General features: G+C 42.6%; 1 protein-coding gene and 1 pseudogene across 9 annotated transcripts in view; both read right to left on the reverse strand.

Annotated features, from left to right (window-relative positions):
* Positions 1-415: 415 nt before the first annotated feature.
* The window catches only part of ZNF41 (zinc finger protein 41), a 44,621-nt gene continuing 24,470 nt past the window's right edge, over positions 416-20,566 (reverse strand). For 6 of the 9 annotated variants that reach the window (XM_055337820.1, XM_055337814.1, XM_055337816.1 and 3 more), the window contains 3 exons: positions 8,796-8,922; positions 8,223-8,318; positions 416-3,060 (listed from right to left, as the gene is read on the reverse strand). In XM_055337820.1, the coding sequence (XP_055193795.1) occupies positions 1,031-3,060; positions 8,223-8,318; positions 8,796-8,916 (2,247 nt within the window). In that variant the 5' untranslated portion in view covers positions 8,917-8,922 and the 3' untranslated portion in view covers positions 416-1,030. Of the gene's footprint in view, positions 3,061-8,222; positions 8,319-8,795; positions 8,939-11,623; positions 11,869-12,623; positions 12,752-20,566 lie in introns of those variants that run through there. The other 3 variants (XM_055337812.1, XM_055337819.1, XM_055337818.1) reach the window with 3 other exon arrangements.
* On the reverse strand, positions 446-814 carry LOC129517757 (protein archease-like; annotated as a pseudogene).

The following is a 20,566-nucleotide window of genomic DNA, read 5'->3' on the forward strand; positions in this document are numbered from 1 at the left end:
GTCAACCACTCCTTTTCAAAAAGAAATCCCAAGGAAAGCAGAAGCTTCAGTGGATGAGACCAGAAGTCCAGTGTGTTGTGGCTCAGTTCCATTGTTTTAGGGTTAGTTACAAAGGGGATAATAAGTCTATGGTGTTCAGCTTACATAAATAATAGCTTTTGGGGTACAGGTTAGAAGGTATGCAAACCTTTTTTGAATGTGAATCACCTGCTGCCACAGCTTGTAATTAATGAGGGAACAACTGCCACCCTTAGATGTCTGTAAGGTTTATTAACTGTATTATTCCTGTAACATCGGCTAGAGTTATGCCTGATTTGCCAATACATAAAGTCATTTTAAACTTAAAGTGATACTTCAAGTTTAAAAATTCTATTTCATTTTTTAAAAATATATTGTGGTGAAGGGAAAAGAAATAATAGTTCCTCATGGCAATCTTTTCTGTATTTTAAATGTCAACGATCACAAAAACTTCTGGCTTCTACTCACAGATCTGCATTCCTGAATAGATTTTTGCCTTGACTTTGTTGCTCTGCAGGTGTTTGGACAATGAAAACTCTTCTCCCCACCCTAGAAATTTGAAAAAAAAAAGTGGCCAAAATATTGAGGACTTTGACATCCCAGGGTATGAAGAACAAATCAGTGCTGAATTTATAGAGTCCTTTATCTAAAAAGTGAAACAGAGGTTACAAGTCATCCTCTGGGGTCTCTATCTCTACCATTTGTAGGAAGTTGAGGGTCTCTGTGTGAATCATGCAACCAAACAGGACTATTGCTCAAATGCCTTATCAGTGTCTCCCTATGCATATAATTGCATGTCAACTGTGGTGATGCAGGTACTTATATTTCCAATTGACTGAAGGATGCTACTTGGCTTTGTTTGCCTTCTGTTCACTTAAGCTGTAATTTGCCATAACATACCTATTTCCCCCTGCACAGTGATTGCAGCATCCGGCATCCCCTTCCCCACTACGAGACATCTGATGCATACCCAGTTGTGAGTTCCAGCTGAAGGCTTTTTCAGCTAATGGCTTTATAATTTTTCTCCACTATGAGTTTTCTGGTGTTTAATGAGATTTGATCTGTCAGTGAAGGCCTTCTGACATTCTGTACAAGCATAGGGTTTCTTTCCTGTATGAATAATCTGATGCATACTTAATGTTGCTTTCTGGATGAAGGCTTTTCCACATTTATTGCATTCATAGTGTCTTTCTCCAGTATGAGATTTCTGATGGATGGTGAGGCGGGACTTCCAGGTAAAGGTTTTTCCACAGTCACTGCATTTATAGGGTTTCTCTCTAGTATGGATTTTCTGGTGTGTTATAAGATTTGACCTGTCAGTGAAGGCCTTTCCACATTCAGCACATATATTGGGTTTCTCTCCTGTGTGAATCTTCTGATGTACACGGAGTTGTGACTTCTTAGTAAAACATTTCCCACAGTCACTGCATTCATAAGGCTTCTCTCCAGTATGAATTCTATGATGTGCAATGAAGTGTGATTTCTGGATGAAGGCCTTCCCACATTCAGGACAAACGTAGGGTTTCTCTCCTGTATGGATTCTCTGATGTACACTTAGTGTTGATTTTTGGATAAAGGCTTTCCCACATTCATTGCATTCATAGTGTCTCTCTCCAATATGAGATTTCTGATGTATTTTGAGGCGTGACTTCCATATGAAGGCTTTTCCACAGCCGTTGCATTTATAGGGTTTCTCTCCAGTATGAGTTTTCTGGTGTTTAATGAGATTTGACTGGTCACTGAAAGCCTTTCCACATTCAGCACACATATAGGGTTTCTCTCCAGTATGAGTTTTCTGATGTGTAGTGAGGTTTGTCCTATGAGTAAAGACCTTTCCACATTCTGTACATATATAGGGTTTTTCTCCTGTGTGAATTCTTTGATGCACATGGAGTTGTGACTTCTTAGTGAACGATTTTCCACACTCACTGCATTCATAAGGTTTTTCACCGGTATGGATTCTCTGATGTGTATTGAAATGTGATTTCTGGATGAAGGCCTTCCCACATTCGGTACATACATAGGGTTTCTCTCCTGTGTGAATTCTCTGATGCATTCTAAGTGCTGATTTTCTTGTGAAGGCTTTCCCACATTCACTGCATGCATAGTGTTTCTCTCCGGTATGAGTTTTCTGATGTATATTAAGGTCTGAATTCTGGGAGAAGCCTCTTCCACATTCACTGCATTCATACGGTTTTTCTCCTGTATGAATTCTCATATGTCTAAAGAGATATGATCTGTGGAAAAAGGCTTTTCCACATTCACTGCATTTATAGGGTTTCTGCCCCGTATGAATTTTCTGATGTGTAATGAGGTTTGACTTGAGAGTAAAGGCCTTCCCACACTGAGTACATATATAGGGTTTATCTCCTGTATAAACACTTTGAGGTACATCAATCTGTGGCTTTTGAATGAGGACTTTGTCACTTTTATGGCAATCATGGGATTTTTCCTCAGCATGAATTCTCTGATGCTCAAAGAGATGTGACTTCTGGGGGAAGCTTTTTACACACTCAGTACATACATACAGTTGCTCCCCAGTCTGAATTTTCTGATGGTGAATGAGAACTTGTTTGTTGCCAAGATGTTTTTCACATTGATTAATTTCACAGGAATTTGCTCCTATATTAGCATTCTCAGTAGAGGAAGAGCTATGGGCAAGATTATCATTTCCAAAAATCTTATCAAGCTTCTTTGTTACACTGCTTTTATTATGATTATGTAAGTTTAAAGTATGCTTCAGACTCTTTCCAAATGTGTCATAGTTATGGAGTCTTTTAGTTGAAGGAACAACCTTGGTACTCACATGAATTATTTTTTCAATATTTTTATATTCATAGCCCCTCTCCTTAATCAGTACTTTCACATGACTTAAAGGGTTGTTTTGGTTTTCTTGAGATCTCTCTTGCTGGTTATTATTTTGCCACAATTCTTCTAAAATGGAACATAATGGATTTTTTCCTATGGATTGACCAAATTTCTCACAGTGGAACAAAACTTTTCCAGGAATTCTCTGTTGTTGCATTTCCCCAACATCCTCATCTACAAAGAAAAAGAACTAAGTGAAAATGATGCAAAGGACAATTAGCAGAGGGTAGGGGGTACATGTAGTTCAGATAAGAACATAGAAGTGGAAGAGTTCATATGACAATAATGAAAATAGTAATAATGTAGTAATACAAAATTCATCTAAAGCACTTACTATATACAAAATAATTACATACCATTTATGATGCACCAGGTACCATTCCAAATGCTTTACAGCTCATTTAATCCCCACTGAACCCTAAGAGGTAGCCATCATTACCAATCACATTTCACAGATGAGAAAATGGAAGCACAGAGGTTATGTAACTTGCTGAAGATCAAATTGCTAAATAAGGGCAGCCCGGGTGGCTCAGAAGTTTAGTGCTGCCTTTGGCCCAGGGTGTGATCCTGGAGACCCGGGATCGAGTCCATTGTCGGGCTCCCTGCATGGAGCCTGCTTCTCCCTCTGCCTGTGTACTTTGCCTCTCTCTCTCCCTGTGTGTTTCTCATGAATAAATAAATAAAATCTTAAAAAAAACAACCCCCCCAAATTGCTAAATAAGTGAGGGAGACAGAATTTGAATCCTGGGGACTCATATCCACTATGTAGGAGGTCTGGAGAGTGAGTCTAACCAGAAGAAGAAACTGAAGTCTGTTAAATGGAATCCTAGCATGGAAGAAATATTTCAGGTTATATGTCTTTGTCACTTATCAGCTCTAAACCTTTCTAATCTCTTTGCTTTCTCTTGCTTTTCCATCTGAACCATATGAGCACCAACATTAAATTTATGTGGCCCAAAGACCCATTCTTCTATAGCTATGGGAAGCACTGTGGCAACATTAGCCATCCAAATAGTAAATAGGTATCTGTGCTCCAACTCTATAGCCAGCTGCAAGTTTTCCCTGGTCCCAGGGATATATGTTTTCAACAAGTGTCAAATAGGAGAGGGAAAGCCATCTATGGCAGAAACTGCAAGCCATCCACTGAAAACTATTTGCATTTGCCTCTTCTTTTATACTACTAGAATGTAGCTGGGCTTACATTTACCAGTCTCACTTTGTTCTCGCCAGTAGAAGTGATATGTGCAGCTGCCAGGTTGGCCCTTAAGACAGTGGGCAAAATTCTTCCCCTCTCTCTTTCCCACTGGACTCAACAATGACCCAACATTAACCATGCAGCTAAGAGCAATGCCCTAGGAGATGGCAAAACAATGACTTGGAACATGGTCCCTGAATGACCCATCGTGATCAGAGTTGACTTGTTGAATGAATCCATTTACCTCAGAATTCTGATATGAGAGAATATACATTTATACTAGGCCTGTTATTTTGATCCTCTGCATATTTGGAATGTATTATCCTTGATATTAACTCTAACTTCAGTATACTTCTAGGGAGGTTATACCTGCTATGAATTTATAAAGCAGAGATGGTACTACTCATATCGATACTTAATTTGGCACTTAGTTTGGTACTTAAGTTTTCTTTTGTAACACAAGGCTGAAATTGTTAACATTTCATGCAGCTGTCTTCCCTTTCCAAATATAATCTATGGTCCTTTGAATTTCCCTGAGCAGACATTTGAAAAATACTTCTGAAAGAGAGCAAAATATCCTCTCTGCCTCAAAATATCCTCTCTGCCTAACTCCTCAAATTCAATAAATTTAAGTCTACCAAATATTTTCCATGCTTTGCTTCAGAAAACTGAAGAATAAATGTGCCAGGTATCAACATATTGCCTCTCAACTCTAAATTCACTCCTCTTTGTCTGCTCTACAAAAATGGATCTGAGTCTCTTTAAATATGTTTTTTTTTTCCTTTGCCATCTGTCATGATGTTGAGGCTTTTCAGCACAGGTGATAGAGAAACTGCAGGAGGAAGGGGTTTTGCTTCTTGGTTCTGGTGGGCTCACTTAGCAGGTTCCTCCAGCAAGGACAGCTTGTCTGGCACCAGGCTCCTGCAGTGCAGGTGGCTTCGCCAACACTGGGCTTCTGATGTACACGCAGCTTCCCAGGCACCCAGGTCTTGCAGTGTGGGTGGCTTCTCTAGACCTCAGCTCCTACAGTGTGGATGACTTTTCTAGCACCCAACTCCTGCAGCTCATACAGCTTTCCAAGCACCCAGCTCCTACAGTCCTAGTAGCTTCTCCAGCTCCAGGCTTCTACACTGTATTGCAGCCAGCAGCACTCAGCAGCTTACCCTGGCACCCCTCTCAGATGATGTGTAGACTACCTCTAGTGAGAAGCTTCACCATGATAAGCTTTCTCTGGAACCCCAGAGGGCAGATTTCCAGCAAGCTCTGCCAGCAGAGGACCACAGTAACTCTTCTTCCATGCTCTGAGCTGTGGCTGGGTCCTTCAATAAGATCTGGATTCATCCCTGGGAACAGGGGAGGCTCTTCCTTGGGTGCTCCATCAAAGTCCTAGAGGTACTGACTGTTTCTTTTATCTGCTATTCCTTTATTCTTTGGATTTCTCTTTATTTTTACTAGCTAATCTCTTGTCACTTCAATCTCATCATAGCTAATAATGTTTTATGTTATGCTTTCCCTGTTCAAATTTGTATGTAGTTTCTCTCTCTTGATCAGCCCCTGATTTCTATAACAAGAAATGGGCTCTGAATTCTGGGAACCTTCTAAAGAGAATGAGGTAAAAGCCTCAGTTACCACATAGTCTAAAATCTGTGTTTTTTTTTTTCTGAGTTCCTGTGGAAAGAAAGGCAAGAAAAAGGAAAGAACCACATATGCTGGAGTAAGTGAGCCATTTCATGGAACACCAAAATCTGATTACCAGGTGAAAATGTATCATCTGAATAGACAGAGCACAGAATATTAAAGAGTCAGATTCATGGTGAACACTACTAAATGTGGTAGACATCAAGAAAATGTTAAAAATGCACAGCCAAAGCAACAATCAACAAAATGAAAAAGCAATCTACGTAAGGGGAGAAGATATTTGCACACCATGTATCTGATAAGGAGTTAAAATCCAAATTATCTAAAGAACCCATACAACTCAATAGCACGAAATAAGCAAACCAATTAAAAAGTGGGTAGAGGAACTGGATAAATAGTTTTCCAAAGAATACATGCAAATGGTTACTGAAAGTGAACTAATAAAAAGAATGAAAAAAAAAGAATGGAATCAGCAAGTTCAATCAGGAATAAAATCATCAAAGTCCAGGCATAAGAAAATATGGCGCTGGTTTTAGGTGATATTACTGGGTACTGAGAAGATGAACTGAGAACTGAAAATGATATTTACAAAAATGGAAAAGCACTAGGAACTAGAGGGTAACTAATTTTAAAAAAAGGCTAAAAGATTTAAGAAGCACTGACAGATTGTGACAGAATTTGGAAGATGGGAAGGCTAAGTGTGAGATGATGATTCCAATTTCCAATGTACTGAGGGTCAAGAGAAACATCTCATGGGAACTTTCTGGGTAGTTAAATCTAGTACTAAAGTGAAAACCAGACTGGAGATGTCAACAGCAGAGTCATCAGAATTCAGTATGGATGGGGCAGCCTGGGTGGCTCAGCGGTTAGCGACACCTATGGTCCAGGGCCTGATCCTGGAGACCCAGGATCGAGTCCCACATCGGGCTCTCTGCATGAAGCCTGCTTCTCCCTCTGCCTGTGTCTCTGGTCTCTGCCTCTCTTTCTCTCTCTCTCTCTCTGTGTGTCTCTCATGAATGAATAAATAAAATCTTTAAAAAAAAGAATTCAGTATGGATGAATCTTTGCATGTATACGAAGAAAAGATTGGTGAACAGTAGACAGGGTCCCTAGGGCAGACTCATTGTAGGGGGACAAGGAGGAGGAGAAGGCTGGAAAAAAGGGCAAGTAATAAATTGTATGCAAAGCAGTATGAAACAGACAGGAAACTCAAGTGAAACAAGGGGAACACGAACAAGGTCACTCATAGAAGAAAACTCAAAGAGACCACAACAGGTCAGTAATGAAAGGCTGAAACTAGGTATAGGAGAAATGCAAAAAAGAAGAAAAAATATAATACCACTTCATACTGATTATTGGCTAAAAAATGAGAAACTTTGGTTCTATTAATTGTTGGCAGAAACTCTAGGAAAGCAAGAACCTTTGTGCACTATGGTTAGTATAGATTCATGCAAATCTGAGAATAATATGGTGGTGCTCAAATTCAGGATAAAAATATGCAATGGTTAGGAAAATCCCCTCTTCTATAAACATTCCTAAGAAATTCTCACCCTCCCGAATGTTCCCAAAGGGAACATTTCTGTAGAAATCTATCATAGAATTGTTTGTATTAGCTGGGATTTTGTATTAGCAACAACCTTAGGTTCCACCCCTGGGTGAATGGTTAAGTAAGATGTGGTGCTGACACACTGTGGAATAGTATGCAGCAATTTGAAGGAATGAAGCCAGATGTACACGCTGTAATTCAGACAGACCTTACGAATGAGGGAAAAAAGGAATAGAATTAGACATGTGGCACCATATAACTTATATATACTAAAGATACCTACTCATAAACCAATACTTCAGGCTTTAAAGGAATACTACACAAATTCACAGATCAAACACAGTAGCTCAGCTGCCCCTGGGAGGAGGTATAAGGAATGAACAGGTGGAATTGGAATAAAAGGGAAGAAATTTTAAAATACCTGAATGTACAGGAAAGAATCTAAGATAAAGGGGGTGAGAGTGGAGTAGGAAGAATAAAAAGGTCTTAGATAAGATAGGGTGGTATATATGTGATCCAGAGTACAGAGACTAGAGGCAGCTCTTCTGTCAAAAAGCCAAACAATGAAGACAATTGCAAAAGTCATACTCGGGGGCAGCCTGGGTGGCTCAGTGGTTTAGTGCCTGCCTTCAGCCCAGGGCCTGATCCTGGAGACCCAGGATTGAGTCCCATATCAGGCTCCCTGCATGGAGGCTGCTTCTCCCTCTGCCTGTGTCTCTGCCTCTCTCTCTCTCTATGTCTCTCATGAATAAATAAATAAAATCTTTAAAAAAAGTCATACTCGGAGAGATCATTTAGGTATCAAACGAGCTTCTGTCAACTATCTCCAATAAACTACAGAAGTTTAGAACTTTCAAGGGCAGGTTATCTTCATAGCCTTTCAAAGGTATCAGCCTCTTCTAGAAAAAGTGAGATTTACTTCCATGTCCCCCATCTGCCTGAGTCACACTCACTCACCCAAACAGCTCTGATGTGGGGTTTTTGTCTCCAAAATCCATGGCTCCTCTCCTTGTTCCAACTTGAAGATGACCTCTGGTTTGGGAACCTGGTACCCTGTTAACAGGAGATGATACAGGATTGGGTCGAGCTACTTGGATTTCAGGGGACTTTCTTTTCTTCTTCTTTTTTTTTAAAGATTTTATTCATTTATTCATGAGAGACACAAAGAGAGAGAGGCAGACACAGACAGAGGGAGAAGCAGGCTCCATGCAGGGAGCCCGATGCGGAACTCGATCCCCAGTCTCCAGTCTCCAGGATCACGCCCTGGGCCGAAGGTGGCGCTAAACCACTGAGCCACCCGGGCTGCCCTTCAGGGGACTTTCAATGACATTTCCATTTGCTCTTCAGAAAAGTAATCGCATTTCACTGGGAACAGAGTAATAATAATTGTGCTGAAAAGGGACTGAAGAATCTTGGACAAATAAAGGATGACACCATCACACACTTAAGATGTTCCAGGACACCCAGCAGCTAAGAATGGAAATAGCCACACTGAGGCCTCTGGCAGACACACAGGGCAGCTGTGCTTACCCACTGAGCACAAATGGCTGTAATTCTCCAGTGTCACATCCCGGTACAGTAGTCTCTGAGCAGAGTCCAGGTGCTGCCACTCCTCCCTGCTGAAGTCCACGGTCACATCCTCGAATGACATGGAGATCTGTAACAACACAATCCTGTTCAAGGTGACATGGTCAGCACTGGGGGTTGGAAGAAAGACAAATAGGAAGCTGTTTTTGACGTTTGCCATAATGTAGTACATAGGGTTTTCACTCAGTACCTGGTTTTGTATTTTATCTTGTGAGAGAAAAAAACTTATTGAAGTATCTTGACATTCATTGTGTTTGTAATACATTCAATCATTTATTTGTTCAATCATTCTTTTGCAAAAATGAGGATTAAAATAGTCTCTCTTTAAGTTCTCTAGTTAAGTAGGAACTACATATGTTAACTGGTTGATTATGTGCCAGGCTATGGCAATATAGTATTGAATAAAATAGAATTGAATGAAAAGAAACATATAGGGAAATAGCAAAACAATAGAGCCTTTAAAAACAATACAGAAAATTCGTTCCTGGGTTTTGGCACCCCCAAAAAACACAGACAAAAGATAATATAGACAAACACCTTCATGATCTCAGATTAGGAAAATAATTCTCAATCAAGATGCAAAAAACATTAGCCATAAAGAAAAAGATTGATGTCTGGCTACAGTAAATTTTAAAAATTCTATTTATTTAAAAGACAGCATTATATGGGCAGCCCGGGTGGCCCAGTGGTTTAGCGCCGCCTTCAGCCCAGGGCGTGATCCTGGAGACCCGGGATTGAGTCCCATGTCCGGCTCCTGGCACGGAGCCTGCTTCTCCCTCTGCCTCTCTCTCTCTCTCTCTCTCTCTCTCTCTCTAATAAATAAATAAATAAAACCTTAAAAAAAGACAGCATTATAAGAGAAGAAAATGAAAGCCACAGGATAGAAGACATTTGTAACAGATATTACTGTTGAAGGGTTCATATCTAGAGGTTGTAAAGAACTCTTACAAATCAATGAGAAGAAAGGAGACCAAGTATTAAAGACATGATTCTCTCTATTTCTGCTGCTACGTACAGCTAAAACCCCTGCACATTATATATGAAACAAAGCTAAGAACATTCTGTCAGCTGGAGAGAGGGAGGTAAACCCATGATCCTCAGAACCTGAGGAATGACACAGTGGTGATTTCCCGGAGTTTCTTTTTTCTTTTTTTTTAATTTTATTTATTTATTTGAGAGGAAGAGAGAGAAAGAGAAAGAACACAAGAGCAGGGGAGGGAGAAGCAGACTCCCCATGAGCAGAGACCTGAATGCAGGGCTCAATTCCAGGACCCTGGGATCATGACCTGAGCTGAAGGCAGATGCTTAACTGACTGAGCCACCCAGGCACCTCAGCTGGTAATTTTTTTTAAGATTTTATTTATTTATTCATGACAGAGAGAGAGAGAGAGAGAGAGAGAGAGAGAGAGAGAGAGAGAGGCAGAGACACAGGCAGAGGGAGAAGCAGGCTCCAGGCAGGGAGCCTGACATGGGACTTGATCCTGGGTCTCCAGCCACCCGGACTGCCCTTCCCGGAGTTTTCTTTTTTGCCACACATATCTTGAACTAGGTGCTCAAGAAATTGGCAACCTAAAATGCCAACTGGCACAAACAGAAACAGCCCCAGAAAGCCCACTTTCATTAGTTTAAGTACCAGGAAGAAGGCAACATAGCAAGAGAGAAAAACTTAGATAATACTGCCCTGTTCCAGCCAAGCATCACAGAAAAAAACTGTGCTCTTACTCCCATTCCCATCAGCAAAGGCTGAATGGGGAGCCTAGATTTTCATACCAGTCTGGGAGTAATGAGACCTCTCTCCCACAGTGTCAGTTTAGCCTGTGTGGGGATTCTCCTTTTCTAGCAGAACAGTGTCAGAGGAGGCCTGTTAAACACAAGATTGAAACAATATTCAGAGTCTTAGAGTTCCCAAAATATCCAGGACATAACTGAGAATCAGGCATCATGTGAAGAAGCAGAAAAATCTCAACTGGAATGAGAAAAGACAATCAAGAGACACCAACATTGAGATAACACAGATGTTAGAGTTATCTGACAAGAATTTTAAAGCAACTATCATAAAAATATTTCAATCTACTCAAATGTTTTAAAGATTTTATTTATTTATACATTAGAGACACACAGAGAGAGGCAGAGACATAGGCGGAGGGAGAAGCAGGCTCCCTGTGGGGATTCTGATGCAGAATTCTATCCTAGGACCCTGGGATCATGACCTGAGCCAAAGGCAGACACTCAACCACTGACCCATCCAGGTGCCCCATACTCAAAAGAAATTTGAAAGTAGAAAGTTTTAGCAAAGAAAGAAAAGATATGAAGGTGAATTGAATGGAAACTTTAGAACTGAAGAATACAATGACTGAACATTTAAAAGTCCACTGTGGGCTCAAGAGCAGAATAGAGAGAACAGAGGAAAGAATCCAAGAACTTGACAATGGAACAATGGAAATGATCCAATATGAACAGAAAGAAAACTGGCTGGGGAAAAAAAGAGCCAAGCCTCAGGGACCTATGAGACTATAACAGAAGATCTGGCATTTGTGTCATCAGAGTCCCTGAAGGAGAGGAGAAAGAGTATGGGCTGAAAAAGTATTTGGAGACATTGACTGAAATTTTCTCGAATTTGGCAAAAGTATCAACATAGAGTTTTAAGAAGCTGAGCAAACCCCAAAAGGATAAATCAAAGAAATCTACACCAAGACATGTTATATCAAACTTAAGAAAACAAAAGACAAAAAAAAATCTTAAAAATCAGCAAGAGAGAAACCATAATTTACCTATGCGGGAAAACTAAGTGGCAGTGGATTTCTCATCAGAAGCCATGGAGGAGGGATGCCTGGGTGGCTCAGTGGTTGAGCGTCTGCCTTCAGCTCAGGGTGTGATCCCAGGATCCGGACCGAATTCCACATCAGGCTCCCTGCAAGAAGCCTGCTTCTCCCTCTGCCTGTGTCTCTGCCTCTCTCTCTGTGTCTCTCATGAATAAATAAATAAAACCTTTAAAAAAATTCTAGAAAAAAAGAAAGAAGCCATGGAGGAGAGAAGGAAGTGACACAACATTTTTCTTTCCTTTTTTTTTTCCAATGACTTATTTATTTTACAGACAGGGAGGGGCAGGGGCAAAGGGAGAGAGAGAATCCTTAAGCAGGCTCCCCGCTGAGTGCAGAGCCTGATGCGGGGCTTGATCCCAGGACCCTGACATCATGACTTGAGCTGAAATCAAGAGTCAACCACTTAACCGACTGAGCCACTGAGGTGCCCTAGCACAACATTTTTCAAGTGCTGGAAGAACAGAATTGTCAATTCTGAATTGGCAAACCTATCCTTAAGAAATGAAGTGGTTGGGGGTGAGCATGCCTGAGTGGCTCAGTGGTTGAGCATCTGCCTTTGGCTCAGGTCGTGATCCTGGGGTCCTGGGATCAAGTCCCACATCAGGCTCTTCACAGGGAGCCTGCTTCTTTCTCTGCCTATGTCTCTGCCTCACTCTGTCTCTCTCATAAATAAATAAATAAAATCTAAAAACAATATAACACAACAAAATGAAGTTTATTTAAAAAAATTAAGTTTGGAGGTGTCTGGGTGGCTATGATGATGGGGTGGCTACCTATGATGAAATACTACCTCACATCCACTAGGATTGCTAGAATCAAAAAGTCAGAAAATAGCAAGTGTTGGTGAGGATGCGGAGAAATTGGAACCTTCATATGCTGCCGGGGGGGTGTAAAATGCAGCTGCTTTGGGAAAAAATCTGGCAGTTCCTCAAATGATTAAAATAGTTACCATTGGGATCCCTGGGTGGCGCAGCGGTTTGGCGCCTGCCTTTGGCTCAGGGCGCGATCCTGGAGACCTGGGATCGAATCCCACGTCGGGCTCCCCGTGCATGGAGCCTGCTTCTCCCTCTGCCTGTGTCTCTGCCTGTCTCTCTCTCTCTCTCTCTGACTATCATAAATGAATAAAAATTAAAAAAAGTTACCATTTGACCCAGCAATTCTATTCCTCGGTATATATATATATAATCCCGGGTCTCCAGGATCGCGCCCTGGGCCAAAGGCAGGCGCCAAACCGCTGCGCCACCCAGGGATCCCGCTAATGGAAGTTCTGTAAACAGAATGGAGATAGGGAAGCCTGGGTGGCTCAGCAGTTGAGCGTCTGCCTTCAGCCCAGGGTGTGATTCTGGAGTCCCGGGATCGAGTCCCACATCGGGCTCCCTGCATGGAGCCTGCTTCTCCCTCTGCCTATGTCTCTGCCCCTCTCTCTCTTTGTGTCTCTCATGAATAAATAAAATCTTAAAAAACAACAAAAAAACCCAGAATGGAGATAATAAGAGAAGGAATCTTGGAACATCAGGAAAGAAGAAAATGGAAAAAACAAAAACATGAGTAAACACAATAGACATGCCTTCTCCTCTCTTTCTCCTCCAAACTATGTTTGAAGGTTGAAGCAAAAAAGTCTAACATTGTCTGTTGTGGATTTCCATGTATGTAGGGGAAATATTTAAGACAATAGTATTATAACATAAACTGGTGAGGGTAAAGGGATTTAAAGGTAGCAAAGTTTTCTATACTTCACTCTAACTGGTAAAATGTCAACACCAGTAGGCTTATTTGATGATGGAATTGTTCTGTATCTATATTATTACCCAGGAATCGATACATGAATGGCAGAGAAGTACACACACACTGTAGCAATGTCAGTTTCCTGTTTGTGATAATGTACTCTAGCCATGCAGTATGTAACCACTGGCAGAAACTGGGTAAAGGGTTAACATGAGACCTCTCTATGCCATCTTTGCAACTTCCAGTAAATCTAAAATTCCAGAACCCCGGGATCACGACCCCAGCTGAAGGCAGATGCTTAACCACCCAGGTGCCCCCCCAAAAAATAAAAAGTTTTAGCAAGCTACCAATATTATCCTCAGAAGGACTGGAGTAGTGGGCACACCAGAAACGATCAGAATGGTATCAAAAAGAGGCATTCATTTCTTCCCTATCAGCCTGCCTACCTACAAACCTATCAACCTATCACATGTACTGGGGACTCACTGCTTTATTCAATGGGTTATCATCTATGGCTATCATTATTTATTTTCCCAAATTGTCCCAAATTTGGCCAGAGGGAGTTCCTTCAAGGTGGCTCCTGTGTTCTTTCCTCATGCCCCCATCTTTTGAGCACTTTTTTACTTTCCAGCACAATGAATTCTTCCAGGATCATTTGTACTCTCTCTGCTCTACCCCTGGAGTTGGTCATTTCCCCAAGAAGCTCTAGTTTCTATTAGTGACTAATGACAAATCAAGGTGCACTCATTGTGCCTGGTGTGTAATTGTACTTTCAGCAGTCAGAGCGAGGGATGTTTTTCCTTACCGTAGAATGCCCAGCTAATCAATGTGGAAGAAATGATGGGATTAGAAAAATATCATTAGGGAGACAGCGCAGTAATTAATTGTTACAGGCAAGAATCATCACTGGATGCTAAAAGCAGTGAACAAAAGCATGAGAAATAGGATATTTACATAGCCTCAAAGTATCTCCCCACAAAATAGTTATTAATTACATAGGGAAAGACAGTCACGTTGCAGTAGTTGACAGACGCCATCTTAGTCATGGTGATCAAAGTTAATATCAATAAAGGATAAATTGATACTGAGTGGCTACTGACATGAAGCAGTGAGAAGAACACAGCATTGTTTCTGTGATATTCCTGAGAAAAAAAGGAATAACCTAAGTTGAATTATGAGGAAGCAAGAGACAAATCCAAGTTGAGGGACATTCTTCCAAAGGGTCCATGTAATGAAAGTCAAGAGAAGGCTGAGGCACTGTTCCAGATTAAAGACTAAAGGGAGGGGATCCCTGGGTGGCGCAGCGGTTTGGCGCCTGCCTTTGGCCCAGGGCGCGATCCTGGAGACCCGGGATTGAATCCCACAGCGGGCTCCCGGTGCATGGAGCCTGCTTCTCCATCTGCCTATGTCTCTGCCTCTCTCTCTTTCTCTCTCTGTGACTATCATAAATAAATAAAAAATTAAAAAAAATTTTAAAAAAAATAAATAAAGACTAAAGGGAAATGATAAGTAAATGCAATACATGAACCTGGATTGCATCCTGGATCAGGGGAAAATGCTATAAAGGACCTTCTTGTGACAATTAGGGAAACTGTATATTACACATTGTATATTAGATAATTACATAACACGTGGTATGTTAGTACTATAACAATGTGAAATTTCTGGATTCTGAAAACTGTACTGTGGTAACAGAAGAGCATGTCCTTGTTCTTTTTTTTAATTTTTTATTTATTTATGATAGTCACAGAGAGAGAGAGAGAGAGAGAGGGGCAGAGACACAGGCAGAGGGAGAAGCAGGCTCCACGCACCGGGAACCCGACGTGGGATTCGATCCCGGGTCTCCAGGATCGTGCCCTGGGCCAAAGGCAGGCGCCAAACCGCTGCGCCACCCAGGGATCCTGCATGTCCTTGTTCTTAAGAGAGACACATTGAAGTATTTAGGAGTAAACGGGAACAGTGTCTGCAAATTGCTCTCAAATGGTTCAGAAAATAGTTTTAAATGTAGCTGTGTTTATACACATATACACATACAAACACATGCATAAATCAAGAACAGAATGAAAGCAAATGTGGCAAAATGTTAACAGGTGATTTTTTAAAAAAAGACTTTATTTATCCATTCATGAAAGACAGAGAGAGAGAGAGGCAGAGACACTGACACTGGCAGAGAGAGAAGCAGGCTCCATGCAGGAACCCGATGTGGGACCCAGTTCCGGGTCTCCAGGATCACGCCCTGGGCCGAAGGCGGTGCGAAACTGCTGAGCCACCGGGGCTGCTCAACAGGTGATTTTTGGATGAAGGGCATACATAGTTCTTTGTGATGTTTTTGTAACTTCTCTCTAATTTTAAAATTATTTCAAAACAATCAAAATTTAAAAAAAAAGCGTTGAAATTCTTGGTAGAACATTTAGGTGAATATTTGTTTATTAGGCCTTGGGGTGGGTGAGGATTTCCTAAACGAGTGGGAAAACGAGTGGGAAAAGGCACTGAGTATCAAAGAAAAGATCTAATGATTTGACTATGAGGAAATGAGGCCTCCTTCCCCTTGTTAGTGAATGTTCAGGGGCACCAAGCATGAAGGGAACTCATAGTACCTTCTCCACCGCCAGCAACTCCTGGAGGCAGCTCCACAAGCACTGGCCCATGCCCAGCACATCTCCAACCACCAGCTCTCCTGAGCATAGCCCTGAGGGCTGCTGAAAGGAGCACCTCCACTTGAGCCCCTAGCAACACATCTGACCTATGCCCCCTTCATCACCCAGTCAACCAGGAGGTCAGGCTTGAGGGAAGCTCTCATTCTGACTGTCTGTCCTCCTGACCAGCTTGCCAGTTACCCCAGGATAGACCAGCAGGTGTGTGGGTCACACAGTGGGGAGGAACCACAGGGGGTGGGGGGCAGGACCGGAGTGGCTATTTACCATCCAGGATGAAAGAATGAAAATATTCCATCATTTGACATCATTAAACATTTTATCACCTCCAGTGGCCCAAGCTGGTGGACAAAAGACCATTCTCATCTGTCTCTCTCTCCCTAGGAGTCACTAAAGCCATGTTCTCAGGGAAAGTACACAAAGACCGTGACAGGCATTATCAGCATTAACAGATACAAGATGAATATATACAAGGTTACTGCCCACAGATGCCCCTCTTTGATCCCTTTTCCCACAAAAAAAAAAAAATAGAAGCTTTGGGAGGGGGATTTTGGCACTAGAAATCTGGGTAGAAAGTTGCTAATACACACTCACCCAGATTCCAGCCTCACCTGCCACATATGAGAAGGTTGGATTTTCTGGCCCATTTCTACCATTGGAGGATGGCATGTGTGCCTACCACCACCAGGATCCTTACAAGGACTGCCTCGTTCTAGGTGAGGATCCCCATTCTAGCTCCTCACGGCTCTCCAGTGACTCACACAGCACTGTCTCACTTCAGGGTCATCTGAGCCAGCACACTATGTGCTTTCATCCCTAAGGTGTGCTGGGATGCTAGGATTGACCACACACTATCCATTGTGTCCCTGGCCATCTGCTCTGTCCCATCCTGCAGTCGGCTTAGGGCTCAGTATTTCCACTTCTGGGCTGCCCTTACTCCTGCCCAGGAACACTTCTACATCACCTCCTGTGATATGATCCTGCCCTGTCCTAGCCTTGAAGGGCTTCCATGGTGCTTACTAGGATGGCTGAAAGTGTGCAATGAGTTCTTGGCTCACTGTGCCCTCCCAACCCCCCGCCAGAGGTCAGATACCCAGCTTCTTTATATGTTTGCCCTTGGCTGGGGTTGCCCTGATCTTTCCTGCTCCCTCTGACTGTTCTCTGTACCCCTATGCTCCTCCTTCTTGCTTTCCTCTGTTTACCCAGGCCACTCCTGTCCCTTACTTCTCCCTGTTGCTCCCTCTGCTGGTCCTTATTCCTTGTGTATAGTCCCCATAGTACTCTTCCTTGGTCTGTTTACTGTTCCATCTAAATGTTGCTTGCTCCTTCTGAGTGCCCCCTGGTCTCTTTCCTGAGCGTCCCTGGGTTCCTCTAACTGTTCCACGCCTCCTATTTCTCCTTCCCTTTGACTGCTCTCTGGTGTCTCTGAGTGTCCTGTGTTTCCTTTGACAGTTTTCCCTCTAGCTGATCCTTAATCTGTGGCACCATTCTGATTGTGCTCTAGTCCATCTGGCTGTTCCCTGGTCCTGACAAGCTTTTCTTATTCCTTCCAGTTGACACAGACTGACTGTCCTTTGAGTCCCCTGATTGCTGTCCCATCCCAATTCTTCCCTGTGCATTTCTAAGACACCCTCACTTAATACTCCTGCATTTGGTTTCAGGGAAATCCATGCTTTGCAGAGAGCTGGTCAACCCGGCCGACTTGGCTCCTAGCCTAGGCTCTTGACCACCAGTCTCCTAGTTCTGTGCACTCCACTGTGCTTGATTATGCACTCTCACCTTCTCCATCACTTACATCATGTCTATTTGCTGGATCCTCTGGTTGTTTCCTGGGTAGGGTGACAATTATCTCGTTTGCCCAGGACATTTCCTATTTTTGCACTGAAGTCCCACATCCCAAGAAACCCCTGTCACCCCAGTCCAGGGCACTCCAGTTGTTCCTCAACCTCTCCTCTGCTTCTGCAACTTACCCCCAGTGCCTGTTACATGGGGCCTCTGGCTGCTAACTAACTTCAGGAATGGATATTATGCCTTCCAGCTGTTCTCTGGTCCCTCTAGCTGTTCTCTGGTAGGTCAGGCTGCTCTCCAACACCAGAAAAACTTTTAATGCTCTTTTTATTTTCCCCTAGCCCTTTGGTTAGCTCCTGGGATGTCTAGTAGACGCCCAGTGCCAAGTACAACTTTGCAGTTCCCTCTGGCTGTTCTCTGACCTCAGAGACTATTCCTTGTTCCATGTGGCTCCTGATGTCCTCAGCTACTCCTCAACCTGAGAGGCTTTTCTCTGTCTTTCCAACTGTCCCATGGGTCTGTCTCCTCCTCACCCCTCCACCTGTTCTACAGCCTCAGCAGCTAGTCCTTGCTTCCTCTGGCTGCTATCCATCCCCTTCCCATTCGTTCCTATTTTTTGGTCCCCCAGTACCTCTACCTTTCTCTATCCCCTCAGATTCTTCCCTAAATCCTGGTGCCTTGTGAAGTTGCTTGTCCCACAGGCTCCCGCCCAGAACACCAAACCTATCTGCTGTTCCCATTTTAGCCAAATCTTCTGTTTTCTCATCCCTCTGGATATTACCTGGTCCCTCTGCCTTCTGGTCCCTCCTTCTATTTTGAGATCCCTCTGTTGTTCTTGGATCTGCTGGCTTTTCCCTATTTTCCACTTCCCCAGCCCCTGATGACTATTTCCTGGTCTCTCTGATGCCCTTGGCTTCTGGGCTTCTGTCTCCCGTTACATCAGTTCCATTGCACTCTCATCTGTCCCCTGGGCCCCTTGGCTATCCTCCATCTCCAGTAAGTGCACCATGGTCCCTTCAGCTGTTCCTCAGCCCTCTTTCTCTTACTGACCCTTCTGCCTATTTTCCAGCTTCAGCTACTATTTCCTGGTCCTGCTGGCTATTCCCTACCCCTTGGGACATTTTTATTTGTTCCTTGGTATCTCTTTCCATTCCTTGTTCCCTGACATCTAATGAAAAAACAAAAAACCTAACAAGCAAATAAGCGAATAAATAACATTCAACAGGGCCATTTCCATTTCTTCTTGCAAAGGTGTAGAGGTCTGTGGCTGGGAAGGAAAAGATGAATGGAGAAATATGCCTTGTAGAGGCCAGAATCTAGAATTTCCCACACACTGGCTGGGCAGGAGGCCACCTACAGAAAGACTGGGGAGAACCACGTTGTTGTGGCCCCAAACTGTGGGTCTGTGATTGATATGATGGATCAGAGCCTCAACACTTCCATAGGTGGAAGTGCACTATGGAAGTGGCTAGGCAGCCATTCTTTTACCATTCAATCCCCTTATACCTTTGACACAAATATAATCTCAGTGACTTAGGCAAAAAGATTTCAGCGTAGGAATTTTACCAAAGCAGTGTTAATCACAACAGAAACACCCTAAATGCACATACAGTGGATTGGTTAAATTAATTAAAGTTTATCCAAAGGATGTAATGGTGTGTGCTATGTGTATATGAAGAAAAAAAAATTTAATGCCTAGAAAATCATTATAAACTGTCAAATTAAAAAGGAGGCAACTAAATACTGTGATTCCATTTTTAAACTTGACCTATAGGGCAGCCCGGGTGGCTCAGCGGTTTAGCACTGCCTTCAGCCTAGGGTGTGATCCTGGAGACCCAGGATTGAGTCCCATGTTGGGCTCCCTGCATGGAGCCTGCTTCTCCCTCTGCCTGTGTTTCTCTCTCTCTCTCTCTCTCTCTCTCTCATAAATAAATTCAAAAAATCTTAAAAAAAAGATTAAAAAAATAAACTTGACCTATAGAATGTATATGTATATGGTATGTATGTACACCCACAGCCCCACACTTATGCCCACATACGTTCATGTGTGCACATACAAAGGAAAAATCAACTGAAAGGAAAAAATAACTAAATTAACAATGGTTAATTTGGGGTAATGCTGGTATTACAAATAATGTTTTATTCTCTTCTACTTGTTTACCTGCATTTTCTGACTTTTTAATGAAAGGATGAAATAAGAAAAATCAAAATAATTTTTAAAGTTTAATATTATCCTAATGACCATATGACCCTGAGTCCCTGTGACAAGGAGCCCATCCCAGAGGTGACAGTATCCATAGGAAGGTCTGAAGAAGGGAGCTGTCAGGCAAGATCTGGCTCTCTCATTGCCTTCCCTTGTTTACAGATTCTCAGGGGGAACTTTTATTTTTATTTTTTAAAACATTTTATTTATTTATTTGAGAGAGAGGGAGAAAGCACAAGTGGGGCAGGAAGGGACAGAGGAAGAAGGAGAAGCAGAGGGAGGAGGAGACTCCCTATTGAACAGGGAGCCAGACATGGGGGGGGGAGCCTCAATTCCAGGACTTGATCCCAGGATCATGATTTGAGCTGAAGGCAGACACCCAACAGACTGAACCATCCAGGTGCCCCACTTGAGAGGAACTTTTAGTGGGCAACTTGGTCTTGGCAGTGGTATGGTAAGGATGGAATACATATTCAGGAGCCCTGGTTCCAGTCCAATGCTGTTATTCACAATCCAAGAGGC

This window comes from Nyctereutes procyonoides, unplaced genomic scaffold, assembly GCF_905146905.1.
Source record: "Nyctereutes procyonoides isolate TBG_1078 unplaced genomic scaffold, NYPRO_anot_genome, whole genome shotgun sequence".
Classification (NCBI taxonomy): domain Eukaryota; kingdom Metazoa; phylum Chordata; class Mammalia; order Carnivora; family Canidae; genus Nyctereutes; species Nyctereutes procyonoides.